This window comes from Chiloscyllium punctatum, chromosome 16 (genome assembly GCF_047496795.1).
Source record: "Chiloscyllium punctatum isolate Juve2018m chromosome 16, sChiPun1.3, whole genome shotgun sequence".
NCBI lineage: Eukaryota > Metazoa > Chordata > Chondrichthyes > Orectolobiformes > Hemiscylliidae > Chiloscyllium > Chiloscyllium punctatum.
In genome coordinates, this window is record NC_092754.1 from 16,159,472 (window position 1) to 16,177,688 (window position 18,217).

The 18,217-nt window shown below is 43.4% G+C and overlaps 1 protein-coding gene across 4 annotated transcripts in view; it reads left to right on the plus strand.

The window, feature by feature from the left end:
* Positions 1-18,217, plus strand: part of plch2a (phospholipase C, eta 2a) — a 155,159-nt gene that overhangs the window by 89,534 nt on the left and 47,408 nt on the right. For 3 of the 4 annotated variants that reach the window (XM_072586297.1, XM_072586294.1, XM_072586296.1), the window contains 6 exons: positions 4,974-5,036; positions 7,594-7,686; positions 9,598-9,698; positions 13,247-13,344; positions 14,904-15,086; positions 16,115-16,222. In XM_072586297.1, the coding sequence (XP_072442398.1) occupies positions 4,974-5,036; positions 7,594-7,686; positions 9,598-9,698; positions 13,247-13,344; positions 14,904-15,086; positions 16,115-16,222 (646 nt within the window). The remainder of the gene's footprint in view (positions 1-4,973; positions 5,037-7,593; positions 7,687-9,597; positions 9,699-13,246; positions 13,345-14,903; positions 15,087-16,114; positions 16,223-18,217) is intronic. The other variant, XM_072586295.1, reaches the window with a different exon arrangement.

Below are 18,217 nucleotides of genomic sequence, written 5' to 3' on the forward strand. Positions count from 1 at the left end.
CTGTCCCGTACATGTTGAGGGGAGTTTGTGTATTTGCCCTGTCCTGTGCATGTTGAGGGGAGTTTGTGGATTTGCTCTGTCCCGTACATGTTGAGGGGAGTTTGTGTATTTGCTCTGTCCCGTACATGTTGAGGGGAGTTTGTGGATTTGCTCTGTCCTGTGCATGTTGAGGGGAGTTTGTGGATTTGCCCTGTCCTGTGCATGTTGAGGGGAGTTTGTGTATTTGCCCTGTCCTGTGCATGTTGAGGGGAGTTTGAATATTGCTCTGTCCCATACATGTTGAGGGGAGTTTGTGTATTTGCTCTGTCCTGTACATGTTGAGGGGAGCTTGAATATTGCTCTGTCTCATACATGTTGAGGGGAGTTTGTGTATTTGCTCTGTCCTGTACATGTTGAGGGGAGCTTGAATATTGCTCTGTCCCGTACATGTTGAGGGGAGTTTGAATATTGCTCTGTCCCATACATGTTGAGGGGAGTTTGTGTATTTTCCCTGTCCTGTGCATGTTGAGGAGAGTTTGTGTATTTGCTCTGTCCCGTACATGTTGAGGGGAGTTTGTGGATTTGCCCTGTCCTGTACATGTTGAGGGGAGTTTGAATATTGCTCTGTCCCATACATGTTGAGGGGAGTTTGTGTATTTTCCCTGTCCTGTGCATGTTGAGGGGAGTTTGTGGATTTGCCCTGTCCTGTGCATGTTGAGGGGAGTTTGTGGATTTGCCCTGTCCTGTGCATGTTGAGGGGAGTTTGAATATTGCTCTGTCCCATACATGTTGAGGGGAGTTTGTGTATTTGCTCTGTCCTGTACATGTTGAGGGGAGCTTGAATATTGCTCTGTCTCATACATGTTGAGGGGAGTTTGTGTATTTGCTCTGTCCTGTACATGTTGAGGGGAGTTTGAATATTGCTCTGTCCCATACATGTTGAGGGGAGTTTGTGTATTTTCCCTGTCCTGTGCATGTTGAGGAGAGTTTGTGTATTTGCTCTGTCCCGTACATGTTGAGGGGAGTTTGTGTATTTGCTCTGTCCTGTGTATGTTGAGGGGAGTTTGTGTATTTGCTCTGTCTTGTACATGTTGAGGGGAGTTTGTGGATTTGCCCTGTCCTGTGCATGTTGAGGGGAGTTTGTGGATTTGCTCTGTCCTGTACATGTTGAGGGGAGTTTGTGGATTTGCTCTGTCCCGTACATGTTGAGGGGAGACTCTTGTAGAGGGAGGAGGAAAACTACAAGAATCTCAGTGAGTCTCTCTCTCTCCCTGCAACCCCCAGGTCATCTCCTCTGCTCTTAAGCTCTTACAACCGTGTCCTGAAACAGATTCGCCAGCTCAGCACTGTCCCCATGACTTGTCCTACCTGCCAATCTTCCTTCCCACCTATCCACTCCACCCTACTCTCTGACCTATCACCTTCATCCCCACCCCCATTCACCTATTGTACTCTTTGCTACCTTCCCCCACCCTCCTCTCTGACCTATTGCCTCCATCCCCACCCCCATTCACCTATTGTACTCTATGCTACTTTTCCCCCACCCACACCCCCCTCTCATTTATCTCTCCACTCTGCAGGCACCCTGCCCCTATTCCTGATGAAGGACTTTTGCCTGAAATGTCGATTTTCCTGCTCCTCGGATGCTGCCTGACCTGCTGTGCTTTTCCAGCACCACTCTAATCTAGACTCTGGTTTCCAGCATCTGCAGTCCTTGTTTTTACCTTCACAATAGAAGCCATGAGTTATTATTAAATAGAAACATCCTTTAAACAACAACTTAGGGATTGAGCCCGAGCTTAAACTTTGTACTTATCCTTCTGACTGAGTGAATGAGTTTGCAATTTCAGGTACAGCTTTAAAAAGATAAATCAATTATCAGCTGATCAAAATATTGGTTCATGGGCTCCTTTGGAGTTAGGAAGTTACAAGTCTACTCCAGAGACGAAGGACTCAACATCCAGACAGTGCTGTGCTGAAGGGCAAGAGTCCCCTATGGGAGAGAGTTTTGGATTTCAACCACACTTTGTGTGAAAAAAATCCTTCCTGGATTACTTTCTGAAAGGCCCCATTCTAAGTTTCAAATCGTATCCCTGGTTCTTGACACTCTACCAGAGGAATTACTTGCTCTCTATCTCCTCTGTCAAATCCTTTTAACATTTTAAACACCACTTTAATCCTATCCTTTAGCATTCACAAATGATGTTTTGCTTTTTCTGAGCTCACTTATCAGTAATTACAGGGCAATTCACAACACAAGCTTCGACAAGCTGCACAAAGTTCTAATTGAAACGATAAGATCAGCAATTACAATTCAAATGATGTGTTTTATTAAAGCTGAAATGAGCTTTAACATACAACACCTTAAGCTCATCCACCTCTGTTTAGTATTCGTTGTAATTATAATCAACAGGCTTGGCCTTGGGGATTTTGAATTACAATTGTAGCAGGTTCAATGGTTCTTCAACAACGCTTGGCAGTTGTCATTAGGAAACGTGTGGGTAGAATATCGTATCAGAGATAGAGAAGGTTCCCGACTCTAGCTAGTCATGTTCTTGGAAGCTTTGTCGTGTGCCTTTCTGTCTCCAGCCACTATGGCCAATCAGACAGCTGCACCTCACCATCGCCAATATTTTCATAGCTAATAAGAAAATAATTCAAAGAAAATGTAAAAAAAAATCTTTTATTAAAAATGCCCCCCTGTAATTTTTGTTCCGAGATTTTTGGTCATTGATCTTTGATTCCTGGAGTCTCCATGTCAATACTGAGGGGCTGGTAAATCGAAGGGAGGCCTAACCCACCTTTTCCCAATATTTTTGTGTTTCTTGTTACTCCCGAGAGTGCTGACCTGAAGTTGGTCAGAGAAAGGGCCAGCAAGTGACCTGGAATGTTTCAGTTCTCGAGTTGGAGAGCAGCCATCATCTGGCGTTTTATACTTGACCCCCTATACAGAGTTTAGCTTGTCTGTCTACTGTCCAGACTGGACAGCTTTATCTCCAGATGTGAGGGATGTTAAGTGGATGAAATAGGGGAACTGGCAGCTGCCCTGGTAGCATGGCCTGGTCTGCTCTGAATGGCTGAGCTTCCCACTGTGGGCAGTAGACCCTATGGTGATGGTGATAATGGGTGGGCCTGGTTGACACTCACTCAGCGTTTGTATCTCCAGCAGCACTGACTGGCACTTTGAGCAGGCTATACTCCCATTTACTATTGATGGACAATGCTCTCTGCCGTTAATGTTATGAATAATAAGAGGAGAGTGGTGAGGAGTGGCTGACCTATACACACAGGGACAGGTTGTCCTAGTACATTTTTAGTTGTAAACTTGGAGATGAGAGGCCTGTGATGATGATATCTCCATGTGCAGTGCAGCAGCAGGGATATCCTTTCCCCAGGCTGCTGTGCTGTTGACCTGGTATTTAGTATTCTTGACCTCCCTGTCTAGCAGGGAAGCATGGTTCTGCTCCATCTGAAGATTACAAAGGGAGGTATCCTGAATGATACCAGCTTGTTCAGTGTATCTCCAGGCCAATGCACCTCTAGAGAAGCCTCCAGGCTGCAACAGATGCTATCTTCTCTCTTGGTAAGGGCCCAACTCAGTGCCAGCCATCACCCAGGTTATGAGTGCACTCCAGACAGCAACATTTAGTGAGGCTGAGCTCACATCGACCTGTGAAGGTGCTGAGTAGAGACCAAGAAGGCTAAAAGGATGATGTGAAAGGTCATCCCAAGTAAGGATAGAATGGGAGATGACAAGTTGTTGTGCTTGTGTGTGTAGCTTAGCCACTCCTTCCCACTCTCCTCTTATTATTCATAACATTAATGGGTGAGAGCATTGTCCATCAATAGTAAATGGGAGTATAGCCTGGTCAAAGCGCCAGTCAGTGCTGGATTGGAAATAAAGAGCAAATGCAGTGATGCAGAAAAGGAGTTGACCTGAATTAACTGGATTGAAAGGTAAAGTTGCTCAGGCCATGATGTTTTTATGTCTGTGATCAGAAACAGTGCTGTGATACTGTGGGATAAGTCAGTGTAAATTGTGTTTGAGAAGGATTGAAACCTCCATTAGTAACTACAGTGCTGTTGGTTGCAGCATATTTTTTGAATTTGTGGGAATGTTGCACTTGGCCTCGGTACTGACTGGTGACAAGTTGCAGAAATTCCAGAGAAAAGGCATGTAGAAAATTCCATCCTCCCCTTCCCTCATCACCCTGTACCTTATCATCCAATAGTGAGGGACTGTGTTCCAGACTTGCACTATCCTCCATGTTATTTCCAGAACAGTACTACAGACATTGGGGTATGTCACCCAGTCCTTTCAAGTTGAGATCTGACTCAGATCGATCAGAGAGGACAATAAAGTATGTGCAATTAAGCCAAACTCATTTTGCAGCAAGTTTGAGGCAGTGGCAAAACCCTTCTGATTTCCCATTAATTGGGGGAGCAAATCCCTCTGGAATATTAGACCCCTCTATTGTCTGTAAACAGTTCCTCCTTACCCACTGCACTGACTGTACAGCTGATTGCTGTCCAAGATCTTTGCTAGAAAAATCCAGACTGTTCCGGTCCTATATCTTTCTCTAGAGGGAAGGACTGAGCTGGGCCAGCAGCATCAGAGGTGTCACCTTTTGGAGGGGGCATTAACACAGCATGGAAAGCACTGGCTGAAATGCACTGCTATTCTGCAACCTTCAGTGTGCGTGTGAGACTTACGTGAACAGACTCTGTTCTTCACTCTTGTGTGTGATTAATGCTGAGTTGGCTGTTACAGCTATTTGCAACGATTGTCTGCCCTCAGAGGAATGAGAGAAGGCCATGGAACCTGTTCCACCCTTCAATGAGATTATGGATGATCTGCACCTTAACTCTATTCACCTGCCTTTGATATGGATAGCAAAGATCTTTCAATCACAGATTTAAGATGATTCATTTGAGTTAGCGTGAGTACATCCAACCCTTTTTTGACTCATGTGAACTTTTCTCTCTCTCAACAGCAGAAATGCAGGGACGTCCACATTCTCACCCCTGGGTCCACGTCTGCAGTGGAAAAGTCTGTGGTAAGTTGATTGTCCCTTGTCTTTATGACTGACAGGAAAATAACCTGAGAAGAGTACAAGGTAGTCTCCAAGGGATAGGAGCAGAAGACATAGGAGCAGAATTAGTCAATTTGGTCCATAGAGCCTACTCCCTTCCTCAACCCTATTCTCTTGCCTTCTCCCTGTAACCCTTGATCCCCTTGATCAAGAACCTGTCTATCTCTGCCTTAAAGATACTCAATGACTTGGCCTCCACAGTAACACTTGTTATTGTGGCAGCTATAGGTCGGCATAATCATGTCTCTGAATTGAAAAGTTGTCTGCAAAATCTCAAGTTCACAGAGGGAACTTCCAACAGTGCAGCATTACCTCAGTCCCAGCACAGGGAATGTCAGACTGGATTTTGTATTCAAAGCCTCTTTTACATCAGATTTGAACCCACAACACGATTGAATCTCCCTTGGGAGAAACAAATACGGACAATGATTGTTACTTTGTGAGCATTACCTACAAAATCAAATGAAACCAATAAATAAGCCTTACTGCAGCTTGACCAGACATGATGGGAAGTAATGGGAACCGGGGCTATAATGGAACTTTAAGTCCAGCCACTGCTCAGCAGGAGTCGTGCGAGACTGTGATTGTGCTGGATTTAATACATGACGAAGACTGGGTTGATCTGAGACCCTGGAGACTGAAGGGAAGCAAGCGAGACAGTGAGGAGCCAGGCAGCCTTGACAAATCCTCCACAGCACATTGTGGTGCTGTCAGAACCGGCTCTAGTTTGCGCTGCAGCATCAGGGAGACACGGCAGAGACTGAAGGCTTTTTAAACGTAGAATTTAAAGAACCAAAACAGACTATTATAGCCCAACAGGTCCATGCATATTTATGCTCCCATACCTCATTCGGGCAACGTATTTTTTTTTAATTGTGTCTGCCTCATGCTTCTCTGAATTCCCCTTAAATGCTTCCATGCTGTTTTCCTCAACCACTCCCTGTGCTAATGAGTTCCACATTCTCGCCCCTGTCTTAAGTAAAATGAATTTCTCTTCAACTCCTTATTAATTTTATTCATGGCTAGCTTATGTTTAAAGCCCTTAGTTTTGAATTCCTCCACTAATGAAAACATCTTCTCTGTGGATAACCTGTCAAACTCTTTTGCAATCTTAACTCTTAGCATTCAACTGTGCCTTCAAGGGGAGCAGTTCTGTCTCTGAGTTAGATAACTACGGGTTCATAGTCGCACTCCACTGACTTGAACACAGAAGTCATGTCCTTCACTCCAGTGTGGCATTGTTGGAGATGCCATTTTCCAAGCCCCGTCACCTCTCAAACGAACATGAAAGGTCCCATGGCACTTCATCCGAGAAGAGCAGACAAGTCATCCCTGGTGTCTGCACCAATATTCGGCGAGGATAACATCATTAAAAATTAGATTTTCAAACAAGGTCAGCTAAATTTTGGCAAAGTCATATGAAAGTACTTCCATATTTAGAAACATATATCCTAAGCATTTCACATTACACAAAATATACGTTTTAAAAATTCATCTTTCACTTTCCTCTTAACACTTCAGAAAAATGATTTTTCACATCTTTTTTGTGGGAACTTGCTGTGTGCAAATTAGCAACAACATTTCCTACATTACAACAGGGACCAGATTGAAAAGTACTTCCCTGCTCACTGTGGGATGTCTGGTGTCATGAAAGATACCGTCTAAGTGTGAACTCCATGGTAGAATTTAATGATCCTGAGCACCTTTGTCCCATTTCTGTGTAGCGTCTGTATGTCTGTTGGCTTTTTTCAGATGCCAGACAAGTGTTGCTCTGGTACAGTGGATGAGAAGCATTGTCAGGGCGATAACGTTCAGACTGCTGGCACCACAGTGTTGTACATAGCCTCAGCTGAAAGCCTCAATGCTTCTGTTGGATTCAAAGTAGGAATGCATATTTTAATCTCCCAAGCTTTGCACATCCCTGAGGTGATTAAAATGCAAGGGGTGGACAAATTGCGAACAGAAACTGTGTCACTCTGGCTGTAATTTATATTATTTTAACTTATTATTTTAGAAGATACAGTTCATTGCCTAACCTTTGAATTCTTTCCCATTTTGTTCTCCGGTCTGTCTCTCTTTGTTTCTGTCTCTTTCTGATTCTCCATATGATTTTCTGCTGTCTGTGTGCCTTTCCCTGCTTTTTTCTAATAATGTCTTCATTTCTGTTTCTTTGCATGAATAACACCATGCATTTCTTTAATCATGTGTAATCATGTTTTGTTCTCTTCCTTGCATGTGCACCTACTGCTGTCTCACTCTGGTTCACTCTGTGGTTCCTCTTTTGTGATTCTCTCTCTGTTTCTCTGGTTGTGTCTCTCTCTGGTTCACTTTATGTTTGTGTATCGCGCTATCTGCCTGTGTCTCTTCCGCTCTGGTTGCTTTCTGCCTGTATATTTGTCTCTCTCTCTCTCTCTCTCTCTCTCCCTGGTTCACTCTCTGTATATGTTGATTCCCTCTTTGTGTATCTCTCTGTGTATTTGTCTCTATTTTGTCTGTGTGCCTGTATCTCTTCCCCTGTCAGAGTAAAGCTGAAGATGGGACTGATTCTGGAGAAGATCTGACAAGTAACAAGAGGCACAGCCGGTCTTTCATTGGCAGCTTCTCCAAGCGTAAGGTCAGTGGGGATTGGTGCTATTGGGATGGTGCAGAGTTAGCTTACAGATGGAACTCTTTGGCTGAGACTTTATGCTGTAAAGAGAGGAACTGATAGAGCAGTTTCAGAGCAGCTCGTCCAAACTGACAGGTTAATTACCATGGAGTTTCAGTATGACCTCTGCCAGTTAGGTGGGTCAATTATGAGGTATCAGCCATGGCTCAATGTGAGGTCTCTTTGGTGCAGTGGTAATGTCCCTGCCTCTGAGCCAGAAGGCCTAGTTTTATGTTCCACCTGCTCCAGAAATGTTTCAGAGCATAGGCTGGGACCGTTTCCCCTGGACCGTTGGAGGCTGAGGGGTGACCTCAGAGAGGATTATAAAATCATAAGGGGCATGGATAGGGTGAATAGCCAAGGTCGTTCTCCCTGGGTAGGAAAGTCCAAAACTAGAGGCCATAGGTTTAAGGTTTAAAAGGGACTTTAGGGGCAGTTTTTCACACAGAGTGTGGTGCGTGTATGGAAGAAGCTGCCAGAGGAAGTGTTGAAGGCAGGGAAACTTACAACATGTAAAAGGCATTTGGATGGATATATGAATAGAAAGAGTTTAGGGCCAAATGCTGGCAAATGGGACTGGATTTATTTTGTGAAATCAGGTCGGCATAGACGAGTTGGACGGAGAGGTCTGTTTCCGTGCAGCACAGTTCTATGACTCTATATCTGAACAGTTTCATTCAAAATATCTCCCCACCTCTGGACTAGGAGGGTCAGCTTCGAGTCCCACCTGCCATAAAGGGCTGTCATTGCATTTCTGTGCAGGTCACTTAGAAACTATCTGTGGCTTAGTGTGACCCTTAGCTCTGAGCCAGCAACCCTGGGTTCAAGTCTGACCCATTCTGAAGTTGCGTAGTAACATTTCTGAACAGGTTGATTTGAAAATATCGACAGCTCTGTGGGTATCACTCTGGCATTAAGGTTATGGGTTTCAGTGTAACACTAGGGACTGAGCATTTGATCTAGGCTAACTCTCCAATTGAAGTACAGTTCAAGGCTTGCCTTTTAAGTGAGACATTAAACTGAGACCCCATCTGCCATCTCAGATTGACATTGAAAAATAAATCCATGGTATATTGAAAGGGCAGAAGGTTCACCCCAACGTCCTGGACAAAATATATTCCACAACAGCTATCATGAATAAAACAACAATCTGTTCATTTCACAATGCTATTTCTGGATGCTTCTGTGCCAAAAGTGACTGCCTTATTTCCAAGTTGTTGACACTTTCAGAAGTGCTTAAGTGACTGTGCACACTGAGGTGTTCTCAGGACATGACAGAATCTATATTAATGCAAGTATTGTGTTCATCTTTTTCTATTCGATGGTGTCCAGCCAGGATGATATGACTGAGATAATGTGTGGAAATGGAAATGGCTCCTGGAATAGGATGCAACCACACATCCACACAGTGGAGAAGTTGTTTACTCGAAGAGCATTCAATAACTCTGTATGATCCTTCCAAATGGCTCTGTGGGTAAAGGCATCATCCATAGTCATGCTGAGCTATTCCAACCAGAATTTCTAGGTTCAGGTTTTGGTAGTGTGATGGGTAGGGGGTCAATGGAGTTAACCATATGGGTCTTCTTTGATCTGGAGAGGGGAACAATTGCCTTGTATATTCAATATGGTTGCTTATCTGGAGAGGGCAAAATCAATCTTGGCAATGAAGACTACCGTATTCAAATAGCTTCCTTTGTGTATGTCAAGGGTCATGCACAAAGAATGGCAATGCTCTTGTGAGTGGCATGGTCCCTGTAGAATGAAATAACATCCAATCCTCCAAAAGGAAGGTGCCAGAGGCATTGTAGCATCAATGTTCTGTTCATCCTGTTCAGCCAACCAAAGGTTAATCCAGTGTTAATGGATCGTTTATTGCAGAAAAAGACAGTGAAGATGAAGAAGTCATCGAGCTTAGAAGATGATGAGGAAGATCACGACCATCAAGCATCTGCTTGTAGATCAACAGTGCACGTGATGAGGTATGTGACAGGAGTCCTGTATAAGGAGTTGCACAGAGAGATTGTTAGTGCCCAACATTGATGAGGCAAGGAACCTCCCGTGGAGAGTAATTATTGGAAAGTGGTTTGACATATCAGTAATTTGAACATGTTTTCCAGAGTTTGGTAACCAGATCTGAGGCTAACCTCTCTCACTTAGTCAATTGCAGGTCACGAAGGCCATTCTGTCAATCTTAATTCACCAAAAATGTGTCTTAGTTTCAACACCCAATTGTCCCCTAAATGATTCCATGTCTTTCACCTCCACCGTTTCGTCTGGATGATCATTCTAAATGCTCGTTATTAGTTGGATGAAGACATTTTTTGATACCGATTCTGAGTTTTATTTTATCAGAGTCCCTTTGGCAATTTATTTCACAGCTCTGTCTGGATTTACTTTTTCCATTCTCTTTTTGAAAAAGGAATGAATTAATCTGTGGTCAACAGTGGCAAGGCTGGTATTTATTACCCAAATATCTTGCTGGTCTTTATTTATTTATTGTCACATTTGTTTCCAGACTCAGGAGGGATGACAGGTTTCCTTTGCTGAAGGATGTCAGTGAAGCTATTACCATTTGATGGCAGACCGGCAGCTTTGTGGATCCCTTGTTTCATATTCCCAGAATGTTTATAACTGAATTAAAATTCTCAACCTGATAAATAAAGATTATTGAAATATACGGGAGGTAGGATTTATGGGAACAGGCAGGAAAGTGATGTTAAGAACAATGTCAGATTATTGAAAGGTGGAGTATACTCAAGGGGCCCTCTGACCTAAACCTGTTTCTATTTCTTCTGTGAATAGAGTTTAAACTCACGTTCATCCAGATTATTAGTCCAACATGCAAATTGCTACATTACCCCTTTATAATTATCTTTATCAGATTTACCTTCACCTCTCAATCACATCATTAAAAAAGCTGAAAATCCCAAGTTCCTCCACTCTCTGCTCATATCTCTGATCTTTGATATCAGGCATTAAAGTTGTGATTCTTCCCTGAACATCTCCACTATCTTCGTCCTTAACAACCAGAACTGGTCGCGGAGCTCAAGGTGGGGGATCTGGTCACAGCACTGTCCGGTTTGAGAAAGTCTCTGTCAAGTGACATGCTATTGCCCGAAGCTCTGATTTTGCAGACAGCTCCTGACCACTGAACACAAGCGACTGCACACAAAAACGCAATCTAGTCCATTGTGTCTGTGCAAGCTGTTAGGCAGAGCTATCCAATCCATCTCAGATTCCTCCCCCTGCACTGCACCCCTGTAAATCTTTCCTGTTTTCAGCATGTCCTCTGGGAGCTGAGAGGAGCAACTCCCTACTGGGACAGTGATGATTGATGGAAGAAACTAGGACTAGGGGATACAGTTTAAAAATAACAAGTCTCCCATTTAGATAGAGCTTAGATTAGATTCCCTACAGTGTCGAAACTGGCCCTTTGGCCTAACCAGTCCATACCGACCATCTAAAGGGTAACCCACTCAGACCCATTTCCTTCTGAGTAACGCACCTAACAGTATGGGAAATTTAGCTTGGCCAATTCACCTGACCTGCACATGTTTGGACTATGGGAGGAAACCGGAACACCCAGAGAAAACCCACGAGACACGGGGAGAATGTGCAAACTCCACACAGTCACCCGAGGTTGGAATTGAACCTGGGACCCTGGTGCTGTGAGGCAGCAGTGCTAACCACTGAGCCACTGTGGAACAATTTCACTTATCTCAGAAGGATATCAATTCATTGGAACTCTTTTCCCCAGACAGCAGTAAAAGCAAGCTCAGTTTACCCTTTGAAAGCTGAGATGGGTTCCTGACTAACAAGGGAGTCAAAGCTAACTGGGGTAGGCCGGATGCCACAGTCTGATCAGCCATGACGTTTTTGAATGGTAGTGCAGACTAGAAGGGCTGAATGAATAGCGGGTCAGGCAGCATCTGAAGAGCAGGAGAATCAACATTTCGGGCAGAGGATGAAAGGCTGATGCCCGAAATGTCGATACTTCTGCTCGATGCTGCCTAACCTGCTGTGCTTTTCTAGCACCACTCTCGACTCTGATTTCCAGCATCTGCAGTCCTCACTTTCTCTGAGGAGGGCAGAATGGCCTACTCCCATTCCTAATTCATGCGTTCTTCAATGCCCATTGAAAAGGATAAGACCGTAGAGACATGTGGTTGAATAGACTGGACTGATTGTCTTCAGTTGATCGGTAAGATCACTTCCATTTAGAAAATGCCCTGTGTTGTGTTACATATGAGCTGTTTAAAAAGGTTTTTGATAAATGCTACTGTCTCAGATCCCAATATGCTCTGACACCTTAGGCCATTTGGAAAATAATGTATGAATATTAGAATACAGGGTCAAGGACTGCAACAAGAGATGATTGAAATGGAACACAGTGGTTGTGTTCAATCTGATTTGTCCCAACATTTCCACATGATTTCTCTTTCACTCCTCAGTCATGGGACGGGGAACCTTCTCAGCTCATGGACTCATGCCATTGAATCTTAGGAAAGGCACCCGGCTCCAAATAACGTTGTGAATGTTCACTCCCAAGAAAGAGTTTAGCTCAGCAAGGGCCAGTTCCAAGAACTGGCCTTGGAAGTAGCAATTTCACAGCACTCTGAGTTTTCAGTCTGTCAGTTTGAGTAGGGTAAGTTTTAGGATCTGTAACGCAGACTGCTAGATCCGAAAAAAGTGACCTTTATTTAGAAATGCTTTGTCTTTACTCGAGTGAGGAGATGGCAGTGAAGAACTTTGCAAAATCTTTCCTCAGCAACTGAGATGTGTGGTCCTGGTTCCAGCTAGGTTGAAGGAGGAATTTGTTTGATGGGCTGAATGACCTTTTGTGTTCCAAGCGTATCATCTTTTGTCTTAATAAAATGGCTTGGGTGGAATTGAACTTATTGAGATGTTAAATTGAGGCCTCTCTAAAGTAATTGTAAAAATATCCGATGGCACTACTTCAAAGACAAAAATGGGAGTTTTCCCACTGCCCTAGCCAATATCTGGGGTGGCATAGTGGCTAGCATTGCTGCCTCACAGCACCAGGGACCCAGGTTTGATTCCAGCCTTGGGCAACTGTCTGTGTGGAGTTTGCACATTCTCCCTATGTCTGCGTGGGCTTCCTCCCACAATCCACAGATGTGTAGATTAGGTGAATTGGACTTGCTAAATGGCCCATAGTGTTCAGAGATGTGTAGGTTAGGTGAAGTATTCATGTAAATGTAGAGGAATGAGTCTGGATTGGGTTACTTTTTGGAGGGTCGGTGTGGATTTGTTGGGCCTAATGGCCTGTTTCCACACTGTAGGGATTCTATGATCTATCCTCCAGCCACTGATATTAAAGCACATGAACTGAATATTCATCTCGTTGTTATCATGGGGACTTGCTGTGTGTAAATTAGCTGCAGGATTCCTTACAACAGCAACAGAATGTACAAGTCCTTCACAGTCTGCAAAGCATTTTGCTGTATCCTGCAGTTGTGAAAGGCGCTATATAAATGAAAGTTCTTCCATGTTATTCTTTTGGCAGAAGTAGCAGGCAGAAGAAGACCATGAAACTGTCCCGGGCCCTCTCCGATCTGGTCAAGTATACGAAGTCGGTCGGGATGTATGATATTGACTCTGAAGGTGAGCTGTAGTGACTTGCCATTCTAACACTTCCAAAGTCAATCAGTTTTGAGAGCAGGTAACATGAGGTAGAAATTCAGGCACATCCATTTTCGAGCGTATGGAGGGTTTGGGCACCAAATTCCAATTTCTTATCTGTATCCCCACTTTGTCAGGTGGCACCATTCCTCCTGTCATACTGGGCAGTCACGTGGTGGAATTGATCACCTTGTGTCTGTGTATATCATGCATTCAAAGGCTGAACTTTCTTTAGTCTCTTGAAAGACCCTGAGAAAAATAAATTGTTTTCCTGGTTTAAGGGCTTGCTAGAAGCTGCATAGATCATAAATATGTAGGACCCTGCCCTTTGCAAACAGAAAGAACAAAGCCTTGAGGAACATCAGTTCCCTGGCGCATTCTCCATGACAACAACCTGATCACTCAGCACCCTGTTTCTCATGCAGTTTAAATTGTTGTTCCCTTTGAAGTTTGGTATTCTTTGATGAGTGCAAGATGAAAAATGTTGTGTCCTTTTGTCAGCAATTTTCCAGGATCTGTACCAAACGGCTACATTCTGAAACCTCCTCAACCCTGAGTTTGTTTCTCATGAAAGTAGCCGGACAATCACCTATATTAAGATTATTTTGGATCTTTATTTTAATAAGCCAGACTGTAAATTGTCTCATTCCCAAATCAGCCACTGACACTGTCAGCTCATGTACTAAGTGCCCTGCTAACTGTGTAGTTTAAACGCAGAGGCAATCTCACTGGGTTGCCAACTGAGCTGCTATAATTGTTGCAGTGCTCTTGGTTGAAGAGAAAGGAATGTTCAGTCAAAGGATCATATTCAAAGGAGAAAGCTTTGACATCTTCCTGTGCTATAACATTCTGTGACAGCAAGCCTGTTACTCTTGAGTGATCTCAGTATTTGAAGGGAGTCCCTGCAGCTTAGTTGAGGATAAGATCAGGCTTACTTGTGATACTGTGTTGTCACAGACTCGCTAACATATGAGGGATGTGATTGACACCCAAGTGGTCCCGGAATGTGTTTGTGAATTCATTTTGAGAGAAGGGAAGAGAATCATAAAATTGGGGAAAACGTCCTTCTTGAGGAACGTTACCTCTTTAAGTGGATACAGCGGAATCCTGCTTAATTGTGCCTCCCATTTCTCTGTTGTTTTGTGAAATTCATTCCGTCACGGGATGCTGGAATTATAAGCGAGGCTAACATTTATTGTCCACCGCTAATTTCCTGCAATTTGAATGGCTCAGTCAGCCATTTCAGAGGGCATTTCAGATTCAACCACATTGCTATGGGTCTGGAATCAAACATAGGCCAGCTGTCCCCAAGAGAATGCGAATGAATCAGATGGATTTTACGACTATTGACAGCAGTTTCATCGTTATTACTACTGAGACTGGGTTTCGATTCCAGCTTTGTCAATAATTTGAATTTAAAATCCTGCAGCTATTGTGGTGGGATTTGAATCCTTGGGCCTGAGATGTTGGTCTGAGCCTCTGGGTTATTACCACAGTGACATTACCACCATAATCTCGGTTCTGCCTGCTTTGTTTCACAGTGTCGTGCAGTTGGCAGGTCTCTTCGTACAGTGAAACGAAAACCCATCAGCTCCTTCAGCAAAAGCCACAGCAGTTTGTCCGTATGAACCAGCAGCAGCTCTCTCGCATCTACCCATCCTCCTACAGAGTGGACTCCAGTAACTTTAATCCTCAACCCTTCTGGAATGCTGGCTGCCAGTTAGGTATGGAATCAAAACAAACCCCCTCCCGTCTCCCTGACAACTGTACCTTGTCTGAGTGGTCAGCTCTGGCCTAGTGCATTGTGAAGTTCTATCCAGGGAGAGGCATCAGACTCGATCATCACAAAGTGGTGGGGAGATAAATTCCGAAGCGCTGTTCTGTGAGCGATGGGGGTGGTGGGATTCGGTCTCTGAACAGAAGCAGATGTTCACTCGAGATGCAGGTCAGATACAGGCCAGTCACCTTCAAAATAAATGGCAGAGCAGGTTCACGACTGGCCTTCCAAAGGAATCTCTGGTCCCCTGCTGCAGTGGAAGTGACAGCCCCTGCATTTGATCTGCCTCCTGTCTCAGCAGCTGCTCACAGAGGTGCAGGTTGGTAAAACAATAGGAGCTGTCAGGTGCCAGCATATGGTATACCTGTCACACAGGATTGTAGACTGTAACCTTTCCAAAAGAATTTAATGGGAGAGCCTTCCCACTTACAAACATAATTTATTTTGGAAATCATCTCATTGTGAAAGTGATTGATGCAAATATATTGTTAATAAAACAGCTATCACCTGTTTCCATGTTCCAGAGAAGCTCTCCGCTCCCTCACATCAATATTTCTATTACCGTGGCTTCATGACACTATGACACAGGCTGAGAGTGGGGTGTTAATAAACCCTAGTTTTTACAGAATGATCCTCCCATTGCAATTCCGTCCTGGTCAGTGTCGAACCGCCATTGCCTTATTCTTCACAACCACTTATGTGAAGTATGTCATTAATGTGTCAGAATGATGGAGTGCTGCAATATATTATTACATCTTTTAATAGATTGCAATGTTCCCTTTTCTTGCATCATCTGGTTGGAATTCTAAGCAGTCTCCTATGAGAATTGGCAATGCCATCAAGTTTTCTCTGACTCCCTACAAAAGCAAACTCCTTTCTGTTGCCATCAATACTGTGATTACTTTGTTAGACATTGTAAAACGTTGTGTGCAATGCTCCAGCTCTCATGCTCTTTCTCTCTCCATCTTCCTACAGTTGCACTTAACTACCAGTCTGAAGGAAGAGTTCTGCAACTAAACAGGGCCAAGTTTAGCTCCAATGGAAGCTGTGGTTATGTCCTTAAGCCCAAGTGCATGACTCAAGGTACGGAAGAGCAAACCTGTTTCCTTTTGGTGGAAGGGGCAAGAGTTACATTTAGGATTAGGGAGTAGGAAGCCAGTTCGAGCAGGATAGTATCAAATTCCAAGGTTTCCAAAATGTGGATTTGAATCCAGATCAAATTTAGTTAACCTGGCAGGAGGACTAGACTTCAGCAGAGATAAAGATATTCTTACCTTTTCATTCCGCATTCGATTGAAGCACACATTGAAGGGTTTAAAGGTCTCTTTGAGAAGTCATCGGGGTGCTAAAATGCGACAGACTTTATCCTAACACATGCAGAACCGCCGTTCAAATCCATTCCAGACAGAAAGCATGTCAATCTTGAAACTCTGCTAAGGATCAAACCTGACTGATCTCAATCCAGTTATGAGCGCAAGCAATTTTTTTTTGCACAAAATTGCTTTACAGTTAGATACCATCTGTAACTTGCAATACAAGATATTCAGTGCACAGCGGATAATCTGCCAAAGATCACAATCCAGTTCAACAACTCTCCTGCAAGTATGAAATGATCTTGTTATTCAGAATTCGCAGATCGTTCAGCCCCACAGGGTCATGCTGGTTTGTGCTCCCAACTTTTTCTCATCTCATCTTGTCAGCAGAATCTTCTGTTCCTGTCTGCCTCGTGCCCTGTCTTCATTACTTTCCATTTTGACTATTCACATTAACTATTCACTGTGGTGGCAAGTTCCACATTCTAACCACTCTGTTTGTAAAGCTGTTTGTTCTAAGTTCCTTACTTATTGTTTATTATTGATTATCTTGTATTTATAATTCCTAGTTTTGGTTTCCCTGACAACGTGTCTTCTCTCCATCACTAGCAGCCTTGTCCCTATTAAATAGCAAAGCCAGACCAAAGAAACATGAGACCTATGAACAATTCCTTTAATCTAATGGCATTGATCATAGCTATAATGCAGAATTCTCTTTAGACAATTTAAACCTATCACCTTCAGCAATTGCATTCATTTAAATTATTGGCCATCACCAAGGTATAAATATTCATGGGAAATTTCCAGACCTATGCTTATGTCTATGTCAGATGTCAATGCTGCTATGTAGAACATTTGTCAAGACTTTGCCAACTGGCCCTGGTCAGAACTCTGAGGTCAGGTATGGAGGAGGTCAGGTGTCCAAACTCGGAACAGTGCTCCCTGCTGTATCAATCTGCTGTTTTAATTCCTTGCACCAGCTGTCCATATGGTCTGTCCCTCTCAGATTGACAATTCAGTGCCAAATTATGGACAGCTTTGTGCTGTCAAACTGCAATTGCCCCCAAACAGGAAGAAATGAAGAGAGTAAAATTGACTGTTGTGTCACCAGTCTGTTTTGGGTTTAACTACACATTCTGAAGATCAGAATGTGGAGTTTTCTCTGACATAGAGCCCCCTCGTTTTCAGTCTGTGCCCAATGTATCTCCTTCACTCTGCAACCTTGCTAATGTATCCCCTTCACCACATTCCTTGCCTAATTTATCTCTTTTTTTTTCTTATTCTTAGAAACTGATTTTCCTTTTGTTGAGTTATGCTCAACTTTATTGGCATCATGTTCTTGTCTGCCCATCATCTGTATGTCAACTAATTCACATTGGCTCATGCAATGCAATGATTTGAAACCCTGGTTTTCAAATCAATTCATGGTCTAATCTCTTCAAATCTTTCTCAGCCTTGACAATCATCTGAGATTTCATTACTCCTCCAATTCTGACCTTTTGAACATTCCTGATTTTAATTGTTCCACCACTGGCAGATATTCCTTCAGCTGTCAAAGCCTATGTTCTGGAATTTTCTCCCTAAACCTCTGTACTTCCTGCTTTGTCATCTTTTAGATGCTCCTTAAAATCTCCCCCTTTGACTGTTTGTTGATCTTTCTATGTGTCAGGGTGTTGATTTTGTCTGATAACATTCATGTGAATCACTTTGGGTTGTCTCTCCTTGTTCATGATGGTACATAATGCAAATTGTTACAAGAGGCTGT